The following is a 25,266-nucleotide window of genomic DNA, read 5'->3' on the forward strand; positions in this document are numbered from 1 at the left end:
TAAGAGGGTGTTAGGAGAGGCTAGTAATAGGCTTTGGACTGTGTAAGATGGTTCTGGAAAGTTTCCAGGAAGCATGCTTTTCCCCTGGATTGGGTGCTGTCGGAACATTGGAACAGTTCTATAATTGGGTATCTTAATACTTTTTTTCTAGAAGGTAAAAGGAATGGGACACACCTAAAACTATAATTGGTATGGAAGCAGCATTCATTCATTATCTGTGCTGGAAGAACCTTGGTCATTTTGAGGGTTTGGGCTGTTTCTCGTTCTTGTTTTTGTTTTCTTTGCTCAGATATGATTGTGGAAAGATCTTGTTTTTGTCTTCCTCCAACAAGGTGAAAGAATTACCATCCTATGTTTGTGAAGTTGTTCATGGTCAACAGTACAAAACCTAGGTCTGTCAGTTAGAGCCAGGCCTACTCCAAGCTAACAGAATACAGGAGCTGTTTTGTTTTGTTTTCTTTTCAGTATGCAGAGTAGAGTAAAGTGATAGTTAAAAATAGCTACAGCATGTTCCTTCATAGCCAAAAACAAATCAAACTACGGTGGTGAAGTGGGAGAGGAAAACTGAGACTGACAAAGACAAATTCTCACCACTGATGTACTGTTACCTACTAATATCCCAGGTAACTCGACCACTTAACAAAACGACCCTTGGCACTTTACTTGTCAGATTCTAATGGGCTCAGCATAAAGGCAGGATACTTTCAATTCGCTATTTGAATATGGGGACATCAATTCATGCAGCAGATATTGGAATTTTCTTATGGATAATCCAGGAAATTTCTCAGTAGCTTTGTTTACTTCTGTTATTCAATCCCTAGGGAAATACTAAGGGTGAGGTAGATCGTGTTGATCCATTCTTCATGAAAGAGAATTTTCTGTGTCATCTGTAAATCCAGGGATGAGCATTTTCTCTTGATTTCTAAGATTCATCTTTAGGCAGAAACAAACCAATTATGAAATATTAATAGAAAAAAAAAGATGTTTGTATGTTATTTAAGCTCTGCTGAAACTTACTCATGTCAACTCACTAGCAGATTTTTTCCAAACTGGAAAAAAAAAGTAATTATTTTTCCCTCTTAATTAGAACTAGTAGACCATTTATTTAAACACTCTTAAGTCTGCTTTTATGTGGAACTGCTTAAACTTATTTTATATAACTTTTGAAATAACATTGCTAAAATTACATAACTCAACATGTAGTTATCAATGCTTTTTCTCCTCCAAATTTTCCCCAAATCATGAAATTATCACACTTGAACTAATCTGAGTCACCACTGAAGTATACCAGTGGTTATAGTGAGCTGTTAGCATCTAGGGAACAGAGAACATTATGCTGTTTTTCGTTTTCCTCTGTAAGAAATTCTTTGTTCTTGGCAGAAAGCTTGTACACTTGTGCTTCTTTGGTTTAAAGAAAGAATGGGGAATGGCAATTTGCCAGTGTTTTGTTTGTTTGTTTGTTTGTTTTTAAGTAGCGTTTAACAGCTCAGTTGAACTGAAGTAGATAAATACAGCATTCTTTTCTGGGATAAGTTTGGATGCTTCATTACAAAGAAAATAGGAAATTAAAAATAGCCAAAAAATATTGCCAGAGTCAAACGCTAAAGCAATTTCAGAAAGCAAATTTATTGGACCAGGAACCATATATCTATACACATTTAAGCAAAAACAGGGAACTATTCAAACAATAGCCATCTTCAAAAGATACTGACATGTAGAATACGATGCCCTCATCCTGTTATTAAATAGTCAATGGTGTTTTAAAGCTGAATGGAATGTCAAATGAAATGATTCTTCTGAAGAGAACACAGATTTAGATCAAATGTATATTTTAAATGTGTAAATCACTATGTTATACAGCATTTTCATTAATGGTTATAATTATGAAGCTGTTTCTAAATAGAACAATCCATGAAAAGCATGGACTAAAATACCTGTTAATACTATTTAAAATTTAGATGACACAATTGAAAAGTTTCAGTTCTGCCAGCATCGATGTGTGGACTTGTCACCTCACTTCACTTCGCTAGGCCTCCTCCTCCCTCCACTGCCCCAAAATAAAGATATTAGAATAGGTGATTTATAAAGTGACTTCCAGCTCAATCAACCTATATAATTCTAACCTGTACAATTGTGGGTGTATTCATCCTAGACCTGTGTATTTTCTTCCAAAGTATATACATTATAAAGGATGAGATATTATTTTAACTCAGTTATCAGTTAGTATTTATTGAATATGATTTTCAGGACTCTGTGCTATCAGTTTTGAGACCACAGACACATACAACCTTTATTATACAGGACTCAAAAATGGGATGGTGAACTCAAGGACTTAATATTATAGTATAACATATATCAAAGTAAAACAAATAAAGAATCTCAACATTTTCAAAATACAGCCAATTTAAATCACCATAAAAACCAAAATGCTTGCTTGATGTGTTCTGGGAAGTCACATAGGTACTAGCCCTTGCAGTGACATTGGGGTTGTGAGTTAAGTCATGTGATTGAGAAGCTATGTGTTCAGGGCACAACTGTCATCACAGTAGCCATGCTCGTGTCAATGTTTGACAAACAGGGAATGTTCTTTCCCTTTGAAATGACTATATGTGTCAGGCACGATTCTAAGCACTTTGCAATATATTAACTCAATCTTAGTTTTATGTTTATTTTGCAGATGAGAAAACCGAAGCACAGAGCCTTAGCAATTTGCCTTGTCCTAGCTTCTGGTTTGTAGTTAAATGATTCCAATCGCTGTCCCCATTGTCACATGTCGTCCCTGGTGTCCATCTCTATCTCTTCTCTTTTTATAAGGATGGCAGTCATACTGGTTTAAGGGCTCACCTTAATTCCGTATGACTTCAACTTAACTTATAACGTCTGCAACAATCCTATTTCCAGCAAGAATAGAAAGGCATTAGACAAATTTTAGACTTATTTTAGCAAACAAACTAGTAGAAATTGATGAAGATTGAATTGTTGGAAGTCGTTTGTGGTTTAACTGTTTGTAATACTTTGCCTTCAAGAGTTTAAAGAAAAACAGATTCTACAAAGGGGTTCTTTTCATTACCCCCTCATCCTCTACATTGTAATCAAAATTACGTAGTGAAACCCTCAAAAGCCTCTCAGATTCTCTTTAGACCCCGTTCTTTAGCCCTCTGACCTTTAATTGCCTCTATTTCAGCCCCATTTTCAGTTTTAGAATTGAGAGTCATTTTAGGTAAGACTATTTGTGTAGAGACTATTTCCCTCCCAAGAAAACCTATATTTTGTATGTTATTTGGCAAATATTTTTGGAATTATGAGCATAGTGAAAGGAGCAGTAAAAAAGAGAGATAAGCCGTCTCCTCTCTCGTGTTACTTAAAGTCTAGATAGAGACACAAACAATGAACAAGTAAGCTAATAAATGGACAATAATAAATTTTGGAACAAGTCATGATTATGTGCCACAAAACAGAGATCTGTGACTAGAAAATAACAGTAAAGGATAAAAGGAAATAGGCAGTCAAGAGTTCTAAAGAGATGTTTATCCTGGTGATAGAAAATTGGGAGTTGAGACAAAGTCAGTCTTGAAGTCAGAGGGATCAATAAAATTACTTGCATAAAAATTGTAGAAAATCTGTTCAAAGGAAAGTTTATTTAGAATTCAAACTATAGATTCATGTAAATAGAATTTTTCTTACTGAGGTAGAGGTAGGAGGTAAGGGCACTGTGCCTCCTTGGACCCTCCATGGCCCCAACGTGACTCCTTGGCTCTAGAAACAGTTTCTAAAACTGTTGGTGATGGTAAAGAACAGAGAGTAAGATAGGATTTAGCTCACAGCACCTGTGTAGTCTTGGGAAAATCACATAATATTTCTGAGTATCGTACTACTCATTAACAATTTATAAACACTTTTAAACTCTGCAACTGAGTTATCTAGGTCGTTGTAAGCATGTTCTGCAGATGCAATAGTCATGGATTCTTCATTGATAAAAATGTGCTTGTTTTCAAATAACAAAATAAGGTGATTAGCACCAAGAATAAAAATAACGTAACAGGCAAACAAAAGTGAAATAATTCATAGGAGGGCACCCCCACCATTCTTTATCCTCTGAGTTGACCTCTGTTCTACATTAAGATAAAATAAAATGTTCTTCTTGAAAACATAATCTCATAAGAATTTCTCAGGAAAGTTCTCTGTTTTTTCCTCCCCTTTCTCTTAATGCTTTGGCCATTCTTACAATTTCTTTGCACCTTGATAATTGCATCTCTTTTAAGGTCTAACTTCAGGAAAATGATTTTCAAAATTCCCAATGTTACCCTCAACTCAACTTTTTCTTAAACATCCAGATTATACTTCTCTGCCCTGGGCTTCTTTCCCAGCAAGTCTTCTGTTCTCCAGGGGTAACTCTTGTGTGTAGAGCAATGTTTTACTTGCAAATTAACATCTCTGCACAGCAAGAGCTTTTATAAACAGGTTAAAGTACCCGAAGGAAGATGTTTGAAGAGACAGACAACAATTTACAGCAGGATATTGAAACACATTTTCCTTGATTCATCCCTCTCCATCTACATTTTGATTTTTTTTTTTCTCTTTGTCCTTGTTAACCTGGATGTTTATTAGACTATTAACCTTTTATAAATAGGTTTTGTTACATGATGATGAATCAGTATTCAAATTTTTGTCATGTTTCCGCCTACATCTGAAATGCTCTGCTGGCCATGGTTATCCTTCAGAACTGGAAACATCTTATGCATTTTTAAAAATGTATTGCATTCATATCCTTTTATAGGAGCCTTCTTTATCTGGTCTGATTGATGTACCTCAGTCCTCTCATAACACTGTCACAATAGGGGCAATATTTAAGGTATGGGCTTTGAAGTTAAAGGACATAGGATGGAGTCATGGCTAAACTTGTACTAGTCATGTGAGCTCAGATAACTCACTATGTCTTTTAAGCTTTATTCTCTTTATCTGCACATTGAGGTCCATAAATAACTTGTGAGTTTAAGTAATAAAGTTAAGCATATAAAACAGATTCTTATTCAGATGTCATAATTATGTAAAAATATGTTTCTTGAATAAACAAGAGTATATGACATTTTTAAAAGACTCCCAGTGAAAACAGGTTTTAATAAAGCCAATGATTGTGATATAAATATGCAGGGTTAGTAGTGATGATACTTAGATTCATAGAAACTTTTTTTCTTTTCTTTTCGGTGGTCTTTAAATTACGTCAAAAGGAATTTCTCTAATCTAATGGGATGACATGTTCAAGTCATATAGACAATTGGAAACATGAAACAATAAATAGATATTTTGTAAACATACCAATGAAGCATGGTTAGAGAAGGCTCTTCAGCCAGACTGCCGAGCTTCCACTTCCAGCTAATTTACCACATTATAGCTGTGGGATTTGAACAAATTTTAAAACTCTCTTTAATAGTTTTCTCTTTTATACAATGGGGATAATTATGGGCATAGTTGTATAAATTGAGTAATGAAATAAATAACATTTTCATAAGGACTAATATAGTTAATATAAATAAAGTGTTTATACTATTTCCTGGAATAGAGTTAGCATTGAGAGTATTTGTTTGTTTGAAATTATGACTGTTTGCCAGGCACTTTACTTGGTGTTGGGGATTCTGTGGTGAGCCTTGGATGAGATAGGCATTGAGCACATAAACAGACATGGGTATGTAATTCCAAATTGTGATCATGCCAAGAAGGAAAATAGCAGGTGTTATGAAGCACATAACAAGGAGGAATATTATAGAATGAGGGTAAAAACTAAGGAATTAAAAGGTAAGTATTCTTACCATGAAAAAATATTTTGGCATCTAAGGAATGATTTATGTCCCCTCATTGTTAACAGCATTTTTTAAAAATAAAGAAATAATTGAAACTTGGTAAATTCTACCATTTATTTATATTCTTATATGTAAACCTTGCATAGTTTTCACATATGTGAATATATACCTATATATAAAGCTGCTCAGAGAAGGAATAAACACATTGTCTATTTTTATAGCCTATCAACTAAGAGTGTGCCAACCTCCACCACCTGTACCCAATGCTGAAATTTTGACAGAAGATGATGAATTTGAAATAGGTAAAGTCTGTTAAATTACTTTTAAAGAAAACACACTCTTAACAGAGGTATTTGCTTAAAAAGAAACAAAAATAAAGTACAGTAACAGCTTGTCTTCCACCCTCTTTCTCTGGATAGATGGGGATTGTTTAGAATTCTTAAGGATGGTCAGCAGTGAAAAAAGGAAAGGGAGAATTCTATATTCCCTGGATGTACAATTAGAAAACAGTGTGAGAATTTAAACCGTATAACTGTATAATGTTGCTGTAATAAACTTTTTATTATTATCATATTGATTTTGGTTAAGAAATGTAGGCAAAAATCAATGACCAATGTAAATCTAATCTTAATATAAAAGCAAGAACTAATGATAGTTTTTACTGCTTGATACATTTTAAATGAATATCTTACCTATACCAACCAGATTATTTCCTTACTACTATTGCTTATATCCAACTGGTGTGCACTAGTGCGGTCTTACTGGTAGTTAACTCTTAGCTTCAGTTTTGATTGGTCAGTGCCTGTGAAGTCCTGGTAGTTCAATATTTAGAATAGCTTCCCTGCTTACAACTAATAGGATTTTATACTGATTAAAAATGACTGAAAGAAAAAAGTCTGATTTTACAACAGAAACATCTGAAAATTTTTACCTCGTTGCTTCTCTGAAAACCCATTTGTCTGTTCGCTTTTTAATAGGTGATATTATTAGGTACCAGTGTCTTCCAGGATTTACTTTGGTTGGTAACGCAATTCTGACATGCAGATTAGGAGAACGACTCCAGATGGACGGGGCACCTCCAGTTTGTCAAGGTACCAGTTATTATGATTATTTATTTACAAATATTTGTGTTATGTTTAATTCAATGCTGGCAACATTGAGAAAAATCTATTTTATATAAATAGTCAATACTTAACAGGCAGGGTTGATGAAGTTACACAGCTCATGTGTAACTTAATGTTTTTCATTCCATTATTTCTCAGATTTAACTTTGAACATTTTGATTCTTCCAAAGTTTAGTCTTTGTCATTCATCCCAAAGTCAGTTCAGCTTACTGAAATTATTTTTGCTGTGAGGGGTAGAAATGGACGTAGAAAATAAGAGAAACCATTTTAAGTAAAGGCTCCAATGTGGATTGCCTGTGCTTGGGAGTAGTTCCTGTTCTAACCACTAGATTCATTAAACTTTATTGAGCAACTGTTCAGTATGAGGATCTGAAAGGAAAACAAAGAAACAAAAACCAACTTGTAAATGGTCTCTATTATGAAGGGCACAGCATAAGGACCTATGACAGGGGACTATAGAATTATACATATATATAGTGTTTAATGGTTTATGGGACAGGGAAAACTCGATGGAGGCATTCCTCTCTGAGTCATGGTTTCCGAATTACTAGTGAGACTTACTCTGTTAAAATAGAGATAGGGATAAGGTGGTTCAAGTGACAAATGTATATGCAAAGACACAGAAATGAAAGACAGTAGGTTATGGACTTCAAAGAATTCACTATGTTACAAGGAAAAGACCATAATGGACCTTGAATGATGTGTTGGAATTTGGATCTTCAAGAATCATGTATTGTTAATTTGTGTAGCTTCTAGGGCCCAGAACAGTCCCTAACATGTAATAACTATTATGATTATAAATGCTGGTTAATTTAAATGAAATTTTAATTGAATTTGATTTTCCCTTTCCAGTTTTTCTTGGATTACTTTTTTCATTGAGACTTATTCTAAGGAATGGAAACCTATTTCCTGTGTAGTATAATAACTGTTACAAGCCTAAAACAAAAATTCTGTTTATTATTCCAAACATACCATAAGTGGGAATGAATATTTGATTTTCTGTGTCATTGGAGTCCTTATAAGAAGATGGAAGGATTTTCACAAAGGGCTTTTACAGTTGCAAAAAGAAAGAAAAAATTGTGTGGAGGTATAAACCACTGCCCATGTGAGAATTTCCCTTATGCTTTGTCAAAGATTTAAGAACATCTTAAAGTTGGTTGGGTATTCTGAAGTCTATCATGTATATTCCTGATATTTAAATGTCATTTATCTAACTTTTTTCTTTACACATGAATACTTTTGTTGTATTTATAGTAAATTACTTAGGATTCACATTCAGATATTTAGATATGTGAATGCAGAAGATAGAGTTCAGCCTTTTGGGAGTGTATACATGGGAAAATAACTTGCGCTCACACAAGAAGTTGTAAATGAACGATTGCATACCAGGGGTTTCTGGGCCCCAGTATATAAACTACATCATGAACTCTTGAAGGACAACACTTTTTTTTTAAAATAATATCTGGATCCCAATTCAATATTTTTTTAAATTAAAATAAAACAATTCAGATAACAGTTATTTCACAATCTCTCATCTCTTATACTTTCAATATCTTGTTATTAAAATCAGAATTTTCTATACATTACTAATGGCATCTCTTCTTATTCTATCTGCTGTGCAGAATATAAAATAAGACAATACATTTTTGTCTCTTAATAACATCAGATAACTAGCTAAAAATTAATAAATTATCCCTCAGAGGGAGTCCATGCTGAGTTACTACTATGTTAATTAATAGGCACTTATTAATTAATTTAGCACTTAAGCTAAAAATCTAACTTTACATTTGTGTTTGAGTTAATTCACAAGATTGCCAACAGACAGACCTTCATTTAGAATCTTTTAGAACTAATCTACATTGTTTTTAGTCTATTTAAATTACTTGATTTTTTTTTCATTCTTCCTAAATGAGGCTGCATCATTTCTGTTATTCTTCCCTGGATCCTCTGTAGTTCTCTATCTCACACATAAAATATGGAAAGCAATTCTAAATGTGCACTTCAAAGAGTTTGATATAAATGTAACATAGTGGGTGGTTATATTTGGGGATTAAAAAGTGGGGTTCTCCTAGCTGAATCTGTGAGACTGTGCACTTTAAACTTTCTGAGCATCAGTTTCCTCATATGTATAATGGGGATAAAAATTGTACAGACTTCTTAAAGTCGTTGTGACAGATAAGTGAGATACTACACGAAAGATGCTTAACAGTGTCTAACAAAGTCATAATCAATAAGTAGTTACTCAGATTTTATAGGGTATCTTATTAGGGAGACCACTTCACAGATGGTGTAGATGCTTGACTACTGCACTGTACACCTGAAGCTCAATAATATTGTATGTCAACTATAATTATATATATTATATATTTATATAGATATAGTCAAGGGATATGGAGTATAGTATAGGGAATAGAGTCAATGGACTTGTAATAGATATACACGATGCCAGAGAGACAATAGATTGGGGGAAGAGGGGGTTATCACTTTATGAGGGGTGAAATGTCTATTATATTGTTTTGTATACCAGAAAATAATAATAGTAATAATAATAATAATAATAATAATAAAGATTTAGGGCTTTTTTTACTATAAGCATTAGAAAACAAATATGGACTTATTTCAACTAAAAAAAAAAAAAAAAGAAAGAAAAAAAATTCCTGGAATATTTTACAGACTCAGGAAACAATTTGATCTCTTTCAGTCTTAATTCCAAAAATCCCAGAGAAGAGATGAAGGTCAGTAAGCTGCATTGAATAAGTTGAAAGGCTTCGCAATCACATGTGGGTGGTGGGCCAGGAGCATGGGGTGGTAGGAAGGCACATCCTAGTGTTAGATAGGACAAAGGTCTCAAGGTCTGGGTGATTCTCACTAAATGCTGTTCTTGCTGAATGTTAAAATGTAGCACAGTATTTTGCAGACACAACTGTAAACAGGATTGACTTGACAGGAACTCAGCTGGATAAGTGTAGTCAACTGCAAAGAAGAAAGCAACATGTAATTAACCAAATAGTGTATATAAGCAATGGTTAAGCCTCCTTTCCAGGAGACAGAACTTTGGATGTTCCCTTTACTTGCTGCAAAACGACCTAAGGACCAAAAAAAATACTTACTCTTATTATTGATGGTTGTCTGGCTTCTTGCTATATGTTGAATAGCATGAGAATAGATTAATTTGTGTATTTGTGATAGATTATGTTGGATCACACCAGTTTTTTGTTTGTTTGTTTGTTTGTTTATTTTGTGTGTTTTTTTCAAAAGTAATATGGAACATTTATTCTGTTCAGAACATTGGGGCCAAAACATTAAGTAAGACATGGCACTTGCTTTTCGATAACCACAGACTAGAGAGCCAAGAAAGAAAGGAAATAATAGCTATAGAATTGCTAACTGCAATAATAGAAGCCTACATTACTACAGAGGCACTGGGAAATAAATCAACAATTCTGCTTGGGTTGATGGAGGAGAGGTTCAGGGAGTGTTCCACAGAGGGCAATACACTTGAAATGCACTAACATTTCAAATGCAGCAGACAAAAAAGGGACATTTGAAACAGAAGCAGAAAAGAATGTACTGAGTTCAAAAAGCTGTCTGTTTTTGTGTACATACGTTTGGAGCATTACTTTTCAGAGGAGGAGCAGCAGGAAACAATTTTGGGGAGGTGGGCAAGGACTGAACTTGGAAGGCTTTGTATCAAACTAAGAAGCTGCTGAATGGTTTTTAGTGAGGGAGTAATCCAAACAGTTACTTACTTAGCTAAATAGTCCAGAAGTGTTAAATATCTGAGCACACACTAAATAAACCCTTCCTTAAAACTTACTTCAACTTATCATGTGGTTACATACATCTTTCATTTCAATATGCCATAGCTGATATTCAATAATATTCTTCATCTTTGACACATATTTTCCATTTCACTCTAACCTTTAAGTTTATTTATTTTACATATATATATTTTTTATTTTGTGAAAAACAAAGGTCAGGTTTCTTTAAGACTGAAAATGAGCTGATACCAAAAAAAAGTACATAGTCTTATATGTACATGTATATATTTTTTGTGTACACATAAAAAGAAAATTTGTTACAAAAAAAACATAATTATGATGTAACAGTTTCCAAAGGACAGTAAACTTTAATTTTTAACATCAATAGCATTATTCAGTGACCAAATAATACAAACATCTACTTAAATATGCATTGAGAATGAAAGTGTCACCAAGATGATAAAATCCTATCACTCAAAAGAGTCAATGTTTTGTAATCTTAAAGTCATATTTAAGAAGCAAACTTCTCAAATTGGAGTAAAAGAAACAGAAGTAAAAGCCAAACAACAACAACAACAACAAACAAACAACAAACAAAACAACAACAAGAAAACAACATAGAAAACAGTTCTGAGAGTTAGCTGTGCTATATTCTATAGTCAATTCTTTCAAATATCTGTGTATTACTTATGGCAGATTTTATTTTCAAGTTATTTATTTTTAAGATATTAGCTTGGTTAAAGTATAGTCGTATGTTGCTATAAATCTCTGTTTTACTTACTCTTTTTCATCCCTAAACTATTTGGAGATTTTATAACTCAAAATATTTCATTGTCCTTGCACCCAAGAAATGGTAGGCATATAAATCCACCATCTATTCATCTATATTCCAGCAACTATATTTGGTATTTCCAAGTCTAGCTCATTTAAACAAACATTGAAAAACAAGGATTCTACTTAAGGTGGTGCTCTAATTATTTTGAAATACAATGCTATCTAACACCAAGATGGAAATTGTATAATAATTGGATTAAAAAATAGCATGGGATGTTTGTCCAATTCACCAAACCCTCAAAATTTATCTAGTCCACTCCAGTTGCTTGAATATCCCTTATAGTAAAACTAAAAAATTGGTCCATCCTAAGTTTAAAAAGTCTTTAGCAATGAGGTCCATAGGACATTGTGCCATAGCCACTTCCATTATTCTCACAAGTAAAGAGGTATTTATTATATTGAACTAAATCCTGTTTGATATATATCAGTTTAATTATGCACAATATGGACTATACTGAGCAATTCCAGTCCTCTTCTCACATCATAGAACCTCAAATTCTTAAGAAAACCAAAGACTGAAATTGAATCTTTTGAGTGATAGGATTCTATCATCTTGGTGACACTCTCATTCACAATGCATATTTAAGTAGATGTTTGTATTATTTGGTCCACTGCATAATGCTACTGATGTCAACAATTAAAGTTTACTGTCCTTTGGAAACTGTTACATCATAATTATGTTTTTTTGTAACAAATTTTCTGTTTTTGTGTACACAAAAATATATACATATACACATACACACAAATATATACATATATACTGTGTTTCCCCGAAAAAGACCAAGGCTTATATTAAATTTTGCTCCAAAAGATGCATTAGAGCTGATTGTCCAGCTTGGTCTTATTTTTAGGGAAACAGGATACATTTATATTATATTATATTAAATTAAATTATATTATATTATATTATACATATATATGTGTGTATATATGTATTATAATATATATAATAGTTTAATTATGTATACATATAATATGTACATAATATTATATATATACATATATGTATATATATATATACATATATGTGTGTATATATATATATATACACACACACACACATACACACACACACACATACATACATACATGCAGAGGATACCAAAAAAATGTATACGTATTATAGGAAATGAAAAACTGTATTAAAATTGAAATACTCAATATATACCGATAACAAAAGATGAATATAAGTGACATTTGAGTTCTGCAATTGCAAGAGGTGCTCAAAGTGGTTACCATCAGTGTAATTTTAATACAGTTTTTTCTTTCTTAAAATTTGTATACATTTTTTAGGCACCCTCTGTATATATTTGTGAAATGTACAGCATAGGTAATATTATGAAATAGGAAGAGCTTGTGCTTTGACTTACATTTATAGTCTGGAATAGCACAAAGAACTGAAAGGTAATTGGTAACCCCCAAATTGTGTTAAATTCTCATGGATTAAGCTGATTCCTGAGATCAGAAGTGGCTTTGTCTGGAATGAATACTCTAAGAGAGAGCAGTTTCCTGTCTAATCCCACAAGCCTGAGTGAGTTAAAGTTTAGGAGAGAAGAGGGTGAGGAAGAAAGTAATGAGGGAAAAGAAAAGGGCAAAGACATAGATAATAGAGGCAGAGGAGTTGGGTCATAAGAAGATGAGAAAAAGTAAGAAAGAACATAAAGAAATAGAAAGAAATAAATACCTCAACTTTTAATTATTTATCTATTTATTGTCCAGAAAAATAATGCATCTTCTATGTAATAAAAAAAGAAAAAAAGGAAATCAATACCATACATTTTTAGGTATTCCTCCGATTGTTTGAACTGCAAGCTTAATGCAAGTCTCTTCTAACACATAATTCAAGGTATTGTCTCCTCTATAGTATTGAACATGAAAGCAGAGTTTCCAGTTTTGAAAATGCAGTTTTCATTTAGGCCTAAAACACTAGCATTATTTAATGATTTCTTTCTTTGACAGTGCTCTGTCCTGCCAACGAATTACGGCTAGATTCCACGGGAGTCATATTGAGCCCTGGATATCCTGACAGTTACCCTAATCTTCAAATGTGTGCCTGGAGCATTTCAGTAGAAAAGGGATATAATATCAGCATGTTTGTAGAATTCTTCCAGACAGAAAAGGAATTTGATGTTCTTCAGGTGTATGATGGTAACCATGGGTTATATTTACTGGATATTCCTAAATTGAGTCCAAATATTCTATTTATATATACAGACCTTCAGTATAAACAATCACTTACATGGTTTTATATTATATTATAGATTTTTTTAGTGTATCAACATCCAATTTACTTAAATACCATATGGAAATATTAATTGATGATTTTATAAATTGTAGATTCTTTAGCTATCACATTAAAATATTTAGAACAAACATTTTATATTATGTTTTAAGTTACTGTTGATGAGGTAGTTGGTTGCAGAACAATTTCACTATATTTAATACTATTCTAATGATATAAAATACTAAAAGTAAATTGGAACATAATTGTTCAGGTGTATCTAAATTGTATTATTTTCTTTCTGAAGGACCAAATATTCAGAGTCCAGTGCTTATTTCCCTCAGTGGAGATTATACATCTGCTTTTAATATAACAAGCAATGGTCATGAAGTTTTTCTTCAATGGTCAGCAGATCATGGCAATAACAAAAAAGGCTTCCGGATAAGATATATAGGTATGTGATACTTACGACTTTAGTACAGATCTCATCTGCATCCTCAGTGTGGTTGTTTTTAAAGAGCACAAACATAGACACTCTTCAATTAGACAGGAGTTTAAATCATAGTTCCTTCACTGATGTTTCTTAAGCAATTTATGGGACCTCTCTCTGTCTCAGTTTCCTCATTGTAATGATAATAATTCTACAACTTGGTCATATGATTTTTGAAAAGATTAAAAGCACTTATAATATTAATAACTTAAGTAAGTTCATTATCAAGTAAACTTACATTTTTAATGTATTTTTCCCCCCCAATTGATTTGTTTCCTTTGAACTTTCACAAAATTGATAGTGGTGCTCAATTGTGTATATCTGATCTATTTAATAACTCCTTTAAATGACAGGTTTAAACAAAAGATAAACATACAATGGTTAAAATTTTTGTTTTCATTATTATTCATCTATTTGTGATACTTGCTAACTATATTAAATATTTAAAGAGAGAATGATGAATACATCATTTAAATGTAAAAAAAAATAATTGTTTTGTCACTACTGATTTTCATTGAGTAATATTTAGAAAGATACGGGCTGAAAATAATTTTAATATCAAAATGAAATAGCATTTTCTATGTCTTTCTGTTTATGAGGTCTACTGATGTTGAGTCAATAATTTTCTTGTTGAGAAAGTGTACATAAATAGTTTCCCATATGTGAAGGTTATATTCCTTTTATTATTGCTATCCTAGTTTATGTCAGATGCCATGTGTATGTGGCTCAGTAACATAATACTTCAGAACCAATCAGCCATCTCTTTCTGTGCAGTGTTTAGATCATGTCTTCCCAAACCACAGGTCATTGCTAATCATTCAACTGAAAATTACTTTCATACATATTTTATAAACAATCCTGACACAACAATTCTAGGCATAGATTTAAATAACCTTTTAATATCAGTTCTAAAAGTATACGCTCAGATTTCGCTCATACAGATAAATTTACATAAACACATAATGTACAAATAAAACAATGGTTGTCTATTTGTTTTAATTTTAAAGCTATAGTATGATAGTTTGATTCTAATTTATTAACAATTTGTATTTTACATTTTAGAAGTAACATCACTCACATCATATTATACTCCTAATATGTATACAAGTTTTATCCTATAATAGACTTCTATTCAATTTTAAAAATATGATTAGGCCCTAAAAAGAGAAATGCTCTAAAAAATTAAAATATGGGGCCGGCCCAGTGGCTCAGGTGGTTGGAGCTCCGTGCTCCTAACTCTGAAGGCTGCCGGTTCTATTTCTACATGGGCCAGTGGGCTCTCAACCACAAGGTTGCCAGTTCGACTCCCTCAAGGGATGGTGGGCTGCGCCCCCTACAATTAACAACAGCAACTGGACCTGGAGCTGAGCTGCGCCCTCCACAACTAAGACTGAAAGGACAACAACTTGACGTGGAAAAAAAGTCCTGGAAGTACACACTGTTCCCCAATAAAGTCCTGTTCCCCTTCCCCAATAAAATCTTAAAAAAAAAAGTATGCATAGTTCTTTTAAAAAAATTAAAATATATTATCCAGTTTTAATATATGCCTCAGTACTTCAGATTTTTCATAATTGAATCTGTTTCTATTATCTGAATAGTGTAAATGTATTTTTATTAAAATTGTGCCCAAAGACAGCATTTGAAAGTCAACACATTAAGTTTCATTTTTAATGATCATAATAACTAAAGGTGCACCATTCAAATCAAGCCATCATAATCATTAGATTGACTATATTATAAACCAGAGCCTTATGTTGATTTTCATGACAAATTTGGATATAAATATAGTGAAAACACCACTTTTAGCCCCAAGAACAGCTTGACATATTGAATATATATTTTTCCTTTAGAAACGACAGGTTATGACTTATATATTTTAAGTCCAAGCTATTTCCTACTATTTACCCCTAAAGTCTCATTTTTCTCAAAAGAATACATTGAAGTTTCAAAGGGTAATGGATCCTGCCAGGCTGAATAGTCTCAAAAGTACATATATATGAAAATGCTATTTGACATTATCTTTGACATTTCAGACTTCAGGAGATGAAAAAATTTTATTTTATTGGCATTTTTTATCACCACATGTAAGCATTCTTGACAGCATCAAAACTTTAATAAATTGGGAAAGAGGATTATGGAATGTGAGGGATCCTTTGGAGACATCAACCAAAATTAAATGCATGATCTAATATGATAATATATAGTTGTCTGGAGAGAACTTCAAAGTGACATGTAAACAATATGCTCTAAATATTCCTACCAAGGCTTTGGCATTTAGGCCCTTCAAATGACAGGAAGTACAGCTTCCAAACTCTCTGAAATATTTGTAAGGCTTTTGAACCTCCAGAGTGTTAAGAAAATATGATATATTTCAATTCAGAAGATATCTTTGGTGCTGATAAGAATTAGAAGAAAAAAGCCCAGAGATTGATATGTCTCATAAAAGTCATGTCGATATATTGTCAAGAAGATATAAAATAATATGATGTTCAGATGAAGTAAAATTCACATAAATGGCCTATTTTTAAGTATTGATGTTCACTCATAGGTTTTTATCACTCTGGGATATAAAGAACTGCTGATTCGTTAATTATGCAGTGACTATTTTTTTTTTTTTTAAAAGCTTTCTACTGTAGCACCCCAGAATCCCCACCTCATGGATACATCATCAGTCAGACAGGTGGACAACTTAATAGCGTGGTCCGCTGGGCCTGTGATCGAGGATTCCGACTTGTTGGTAAAAGCAGTGCTGTGTGCAGAAAGTCTTCCTATGGGTATCATGCATGGGATGCTCCAGTCCCTGCTTGTCAAGGTAAAGTATATCATTCAAAAAACTGATAAAAACATTAAGAAAAGATTAACCCTTTTAAAATTTTTCATTGGGATCACTGAAATTTCCCAAAATATAAACAAAATTCACAATCATATTATAGACACCGCTCATGAAAATAAGGCTTAAACACACACACACACACACACACACACACACACACACACACACACAGTGATAAATTTGTGGAGAATGAGACACATTGTTTTAAATTCTTCATTTGTTGTTATGTGATCTATGCCTTTACTCTATCAACTTATATACATACTCTATTCATACATCCACAACTTTAGTTACTTCATTGTCATACAATGATTGCCCCAGAGCTGGGTATTGTATTAGTGTGGAGTCTGCAAAAAGAATAGAGAGGATAAGAGGTGGGCAAGTTCCCTGAAGGCTTTCACTCTGATTATGCAAAAATGTGCTCTCAGAGCAACGAGTTTAAAAGAACAAAATGTAGCTAATCACCACGTGATTATTTCACTGTTTAGCTGACTCAACAAAGATATGTCTTTCATTTTTGTTTGTATTTTGTTAAAAATCAAGGCACTCTCTGAGCATTTATCCTGCTATTGCAAACTCAATGACAATCTACTTAATCGACAAATGGCATATTGTAGAGCTTTGGACTAAGTCTTGTTTTTAAAAAGTTGTTGAGTGTCTTATCTAGGTGTGGTCATAAAGGCATATTCTGTATCAGTTACACAAGAATATCAAATGTCATTGGACTTTAAAATTTTTCAAATATTTCACATATTACATTATTTTGTCAATATGGAATTTAATTTTGTATTTGATTTATTCTATCCAGAATGTGGAGGTGTATATAACAACAATGAACCCTACATTAAAAAAAAAAGTACAAAACACTCTCAATTAATAAATAATAGGTTTTATCTATAATCTACTTAATGGAGGCAATTTTTATAAAACAAAAAATGTATACAATAGATCAATTGAAATTTAAAATTAAACAACAGCAAGTTAAAATGAGCATAGAATAAATATTACCTGACATCCAGAATGGTTTCTTTTACCTACTAAACTATAATTTCTACGTCATGAAAAGATAGCTCTCATAGGCATGTATAAATAAATGAGAAAACAAAGAATTATTGTTTTCTTTTTCTGTGGATTCAGGAAACGTGAACGGCTTATTAGAATTCTGGGCAGTGTCACAACCTTACAGGGTTGCAAACATTGAAGGCGCTGGTTACATGTAGAATAAATATATTTCAATAAACCATCAAAACATCTGCTTTCCTTTGACCAATTGAATACCAGAAGTATTTACAAATTCTTAATGTTACCTAATTTTTCTAGCACTAGTTTGGGAAAGAATCTTTGATCTCATAATTTCAGAATGATAGGAATTTAAAATGTATATAAGAACCTCTAAATCATATATATTTTAAATAAACATTAAAATGCTCTAAACTTTGAACTATTACATTTAGTTATGTAGGAATTATTTATATATATATATATATTTTATATGTACTATATATGTGTATACATATATATTAATTATTTTTCCTAAAGGTTTGCTAAAGATTATTATACATATTAAATAGTTTATATATAAACCTTTAGGAAAAATCATTAATTTTTGGTTCAAATGTAATCCTGAACTTTCTGAAAGTTTGAAATTGCTTTGTTGAGTCAGCTCTATAATTTCATTGATTTTTTTGGTATATAATATGACATTTATATACGGAATTATGTTTTTTCATTGTTCTTGATTTAAAATCATTATACAATTAGAATAGGTATATTGAAATGCAGTTTAAAAAGATGATATTTGCATAGTAAAGTGATAAATATTTATAATTCAAGGAGAAATTTCCAAAATTGATCTTTTATTATCACTAAAAATTTTTTAAAGAGTAATTATTTTCTAAAAATATTTGTTGTATGTGACCTATCTATGTTTGGACATAGACAATTAAAATATAATTGTTAAATGTCTTTGGGAAGAGGAATTCATACAATGCAAATTTTGTTTTGCTTCAAATTTGTTTTGCATTCTTCATTTTTATTGTTCTTGTCTCTTCAGTCTCATACAGCCTCACATATATTTACTTGATCTATGGGTACACAATGTGAGCATGGTTAAAGACAGAAAATTTAGTCTACTATCTCTACTTGTGTTTGGTTTGCTTTTTTATTTCATCTATACATCATAATCATTCTTCGATTTTTCCCTCAAAAAATTAAACCATGATCATCTCCTCCTTCAGGAATTGAACCATTTCCATCTCACTACACAATGAATATTATATAATGTTTGCAGAAACTGTCACTTTGTATTCGCTGCCTCATTTTTAATTTGTGCTTTTTTGGAGAGTTCTGTACAGAAACCTCTTTGACACCACTGAGTGATGATGGTCCTTCTGAAGTTAGTTCATTTTCCTTTTATAGCTGAGAAGTTCAATTGTAAGCTAGCCACAAGCACAGCTGTTGTACTATCATTTTAGTGTTTTTTTTTGTTTTGTTTTGTTTTGTTTTGTTTTGTTTTTATTGTTGTTGTTCTAAAATATAGCCATTTTATACTAACCACATATATGGAACCTATACTATTTAACCTGTGTTCCTTTTTTACTTTGATTTAAGTTCAATATATACTTATCCAACAATGTATAATTTTTAAAAGATCAGTTAGTATCTTTGGGAATTTCAATCTTTGGTTTTGAAATTCCCAGAAGTCATAAGTGGAAATATAAACATTTCTTTAACAGACAGACATCAGGAAACCATTTACATTTACAACACTATTTTAGAGGTTCTGTAATTAGATAGCAGGGATAATAACATCATTATATGAGATTGCTTATGTAATTTATTGCCAGTGTTATAATTTGCAGATTACAAAATTACAAAAGATCAAAATTTGTTCATAATTTGCAGGTTATCAAATTACAGAAGATCAAACTATTCTCCAGAAGGGAATCTCCCATTCAGTTTTGAGGATTTAATATAGATTTCACTAAGATATTTTCACTTTATAGTCAATTCAAATGGATTAGTTAAATTTAAACACCTTAATGATAGGTTTTTGAGAGAAGTAGAAACAATTTTAGCTTGAAATTGGAATTGGTAAAGGGAACACAGCATTTGTAAACATTCAAATTCATGGATCTTACCTATACTTTACTTATGTCATATCTTTCTGTTCTCTATTTCTTTTGATATAAGAATAATATAGTTACAAGTCTAGAATTTCTTTGTGAAACTTACAAGACTAGATGTTTCAGAAGTCAGAAATTGCTGATTTTATAGAGGTAATACAGTACACATACCAGTATGATAACTCCACCTTGTTCTGGGGCTACACCCATATTCAAATACACTAATCTTTTTGCTTCAGAGATATGTATAAATATTTACACATAACTGACTATAATATAAAATATACAAATCATCTTACTTAGGGCTTTGCTGGCAAATGCATTCTTTGAACACTTACTTTTTTTCTTTTTGAAGATACAAATTGTGTACTTGTAGAGCAAAGATGGAAAACAGTTGATCTTAGGGGATTTCTGTGCAGTCCTTTGAATTTATAAGATGTGGAAATATCTTATATACAATAAACTATTTAAATATAAAATTTTACTATAATTATCACATTATGATAAAACTAATTTTCACCTAAATCAGATTTATTGTAGATAAAAACCAAGACATCTAAGACATATCAGTGAAATGCAGGAAGATCCAAACTAGGTTTTAAGACAATAAATCCTGGCTTTACATTTATTAAACATGTCATGCATATGATATTCCATGGATGGTGTCCAAGCATATAGAGTTTGGCTGGACCTAAGACAAAGCAATATCCAGCTTCCAGGTAAAATAAATCTGTTTGTTTTATTCCTGGCCAAAGTCCTGATGAGTATTGGCTACTATCACCGTTATAATTTTTAATAATTATCTATCAAGTTGAATTGACCAAGTTTGCTATGTGGTGGTCCAGTCATGGGTCAGCACTAGATACACTCCATATATACCTAACTTGCATTCTTATATAATCTATATAAATGCTGATAGCCATTCACATGCTGACAAGAAACTAAGTAAGAAACGGAAAATAAAGCATACTAATGGATGATTCACCAATTAAAAAACACATTCAATTAAGAGTTTGAAATAAATTATTCAAAAAGTTATGGTTCAGAAAAGTGTTTTTAGGAGGTATTCTGAAATTGTTTCAGAGAAATTAATAAAATTCCAAATAGTGTTACATACTTTACAGTTTAAGAGATCTATCTAATAAATTCAGTATTTTACTGTTTCTTTGATTCTTATCTGCATGTATTTATTCTAGCAATTTCCTGTGGGATACCTAAAGCTCCAAAAAATGGAGGAATACTTACAACAGACTACTTGGTAGGAACCCGAGTTACCTATTTTTGTCATGATGGATATAGATTATCATCTAAGGAACTTACCACTGCTGTATGTCAATCAGATGGAACTTGGAGCAATCATAACAAGACCCCTCGCTGTGTTGGTATGTGTATTAAGGAAATTTTATCACTTGTAATTCTATTGGCATCTTATATGATCTGAAATTTTATATATTCTTTAAATTTTAGAACTAATCCCTTAATTAAGGTGTGATGTCTAACAGGGAAATAAAAGTTAATTTAGCTGTCAGGTACTATAAATAATTGGAAGACTTTGCACTAATTTTGGAAACTCCAGAATATTTATGTCCAAAAATTGAAGTGACTCTTCACTTTATATAACAAAGTTTCATTTATTTTGTAAAAAGTAATTTATCAATCCACACGTGTTTCAATGCACAGACTCTTGAACATTTTTTTTTTAAAGTTTACATTAATAAAATTATATTTCAATACATTCAGGTGTGATTTTTATAAGTATTAATGATGCTGCTGAGATGATCCATAACTTTCAATTTTTGTCAGTATTCTCTAGGTTACCTACATTTAGAATATTTCCCATTTCTGCCATTACTACTTTAAAAGGTAAAAAAAATATTATATAATGATGATATAATTCTGATAAAATATTTGGTAGGAAAAGAATTGGACAATGTTGGTTTAAATTAGATAGAATAGACATGGCTGACTTATTAGCATTTATGTTTTTGGTTTTTGTATAGTTGTTACATGTCCAAGCATCAACTCCTTTACCTTGGAACATGGAAGATGGCGAATTGTGAATGGCTCCCACTATGAATATAAAACCAAGGTAGTTTTCAGCTGTGACCCTGGTTATCATGGGTTAGGTCCTGCTTCTATTGAATGCCTTCCTAATGGTACATGGAGTTGGAGAAATGAAAGACCATATTGCCAAAGTAAGTATACGCTCTGCTAAACTTATTTCATAGGCTATCTTTGGTGATTGAATTGCCTGACCATTTCCTTTAACAAATACACTATAGCAATAATGAGATAATGTTATGTCAACAGTAATTTATTCTGATTACACTTTAAAAATTTCCATTTTCTTTTTTAAATTAGTAAATGCTTATGTAAAAAGAATAGGCTTTGGATTCAGAAATCCTATGTTTGAATTCTAAATCTATCGTTTACTATAACAACTAGATAATATTAATTGCATACTTATAACCAACCAAGCACTGCTTTTAGCCCTTTTCATGCATTACTTTATTTATTCCTTAGTTCCAATCCTGTAAATTAGTTGATATTATTAATTTTATCAAAATGGAAACTTATCCCAGATTTAATCATTTTGCAAAAGTCACAGAGCCTATAAATGGTAGAGAAATGGGATTCAACTCATGCAGTCTGACTACAGCCTCTGGCTTTAATCACTATTTTATATAATGTTTATTCGTTTAAATCCAAATTTCTTAAACTAGAAAATTACTGCAATGCCTATCAGTTGTTGTTATAAAGATTTAATGGTGTGATGTGTTGAAAATATCAGCTAGAATCTGATTCACAGCAGTAGCTTATTAAATATTTACTGAATAAAATAGAACATATTAAGTCATTCTATTCCCATGTATTCTTACATTGCAATATAAATGTCCAATGTCTAAGTAGATACACTAATTGTACATAGGATATTCAGATGAAATATCTTAAACTTTCTTTGAACTTCCTTCACTACATTTATTATTTACTTTGTGCCAGGAAATGTGGTAGGCTGAAAATTCATCCTTTATTTTGTGTCCAATGCAACTCTGGCATTTATGGCACAGACGGTGATAATTTATAAAAAAGCCAAAAAAGGAAAAAGAAGTCTAATGATGAATAAAAAGTTTAATAGGGCAGACAGCTTTGTATGTGTAATAAGTACACAGGTATCTACTATTCTATTAATAGTCTATTTTGCAATTTATTTTCTTAATCTCAATTTAAGCATAGGGTTTTGAGGTTACCCATTTTATAAGATAATTATATCAATGAATTAAAAATCTCAAAATGTATATCTAAATTATATTTGATATTCTAAAAACATAGATCTCTTTGGTAAAATTTTGCCCTATTTCTTTGAGATTTGTCCCAGGACTTTCTTCTGCCTTCAGCCTTATTATTCTTCATATATATATATATATATATATATATATATATATATATATATATATTAATGGTATATAGGATAGAGATATTTCAAGGAGCTAGGAAACATTATCTATAACAGAAACATTATTCACATATTCAACAAATGTTTGTCTGGTTCCCTTGTGCTCAATCCTCTATTATGTAGAAGGGTTTAATTGATAAATAAGACCAGGTTCTTGCCCACAGCTAAGAATGAGGACCAATGAGGACTCAATCACAGTTCATTGAGAAAATGGAAAGAATAGTAATTTTTCAGGTCCTCCATTTATTCATGTTTTACATTAAAATAATGTAAATATTAGTGTTGTTAATATGAATAAATATTATATGTACCTCAAGGGATTATTTAGGGGAGTAGTTTGAAACAATCAGTACATTTAAAAGTTTATATACAATTATACAAAGTTTGAAAATTTTCTATTTGTCTATCTAATGACAATCTAAAGTCTAGAGCTGAAAGCTGGAGCTGGAGCCACAATAAAGCATCATGGGCTGGTGGTTAAGGATTGGATTCTGGGCTTAGACTGCTGGGTTTAAATTTTGGCTTAGCTATTTGCAGACTGTGTAGCTTTATTAAAGTTACTTAACTTCTATGTGATGATATCCTAGTGTATAAAACTCAGATAATGACTATACCTACCTCATAGTGTTGTTTTGAGAATTACATAAGTGAAAGCACTAGTAATAGTGTCTGGTACAAAATAAAGACTCAATCAACATAATCTGCTATTATTTTTATTCTATAACAATATTTTATTTTTAGTCTTTAAATATAAATCCATAAGAGCTGTGTTCTGAATTTTTAACAAGTCTGTTAATCTCTCTTTTTCATTTTTTTGAAACCTACAAATAAAATGTGAAATATAATTATATCTAATGGTTCTTGTAAGAATCAAACGGCATTTTACATGTAAAGCTCTTTATAAACTGTAGGGCCCTCAACAAAAATAATTATAATTACTATCTTAGCATTGTTTTAGATAATGAGGAAACTTTGGTTCAGGTAGGTCAAAGGCATTGTCCAATGTCTCTTAATAAGTCAGAGAAAGATTTTGGACTAATGAGTTATTTGCCCTTCAATTCTGTGTTTTTCTATTTTTCACTACAACCTGCTGAGTGATCAGATTGCCTAAACAAAAGACACAAAGAAAATAGCTTCACAAACTTTCTGGTCAAGATAGCAGAGCAGGTAAATGCTGTGCCTGCCTCCTCTCATGACCACGTTTCAAAATTACAACTAAACTATAGAACAACCATCACTGAGAATCATCTTAAATACAACTGAACCAAAGCCCTACAATTAAAGACATACAGAAAAAGCCACCTGGATACTGATAGGAGGGGCTGAAACACGAAATAGGCTAGTCACACACCGCGTGGGGCCATTAAAAATTGGGAGGAATATCTCAGCTGTGGAGGTCCCTCACGGAGAAGTGAGGGTTGCCAGCCTCACACCAGGGTCTGCAGCCCAGGATTTTAGTGCTTTGGAGATAAATCTCCACAACTTCTGGTTGTGAAAACCAGTGGAGATTGTGACTCAGTGAGACAGAGGACTCCTAGAGTCCCAGGTGATCCTCTTAAAGGGCCCACACACGGACTCACTCACTCTGAGTTCCAGTGATGGGGCAGCAGCTCAAAGGGTGCCAAG

At 32.0% G+C, this 25,266-nt stretch overlaps 1 protein-coding gene across 5 annotated transcripts in view; it reads left to right on the forward strand.

Annotated features, from left to right (window-relative positions):
* CSMD3 (CUB and Sushi multiple domains 3) overlaps positions 1-25,266 on the forward strand; it is a 1,092,836-nt gene that overhangs the window by 985,973 nt on the left and 81,597 nt on the right. For all 5 annotated transcript variants that reach the window (XM_088798979.1, XM_088798980.1, XM_088798981.1 and 2 more), the window contains 7 exons: positions 6,020-6,100; positions 6,776-6,889; positions 13,477-13,665; positions 14,046-14,192; positions 16,852-17,040; positions 21,383-21,568; positions 22,187-22,381. In XM_088798979.1, coding sequence (XP_088655105.1) covers positions 6,020-6,100; positions 6,776-6,889; positions 13,477-13,665; positions 14,046-14,192; positions 16,852-17,040; positions 21,383-21,568; positions 22,187-22,381 — 1,101 coding nt within the window. The remainder of the gene's footprint in view (positions 1-6,019; positions 6,101-6,775; positions 6,890-13,476; positions 13,666-14,045; positions 14,193-16,851; positions 17,041-21,382; positions 21,569-22,186; positions 22,382-25,266) is intronic.

Source organism: Rhinolophus sinicus, chromosome 6, assembly GCF_057876585.1.
Source record: "Rhinolophus sinicus isolate RSI-liver-muscle chromosome 6, RSI-T2T, whole genome shotgun sequence".
Lineage (NCBI taxonomy): Eukaryota > Metazoa > Chordata > Mammalia > Chiroptera > Rhinolophidae > Rhinolophus > Rhinolophus sinicus.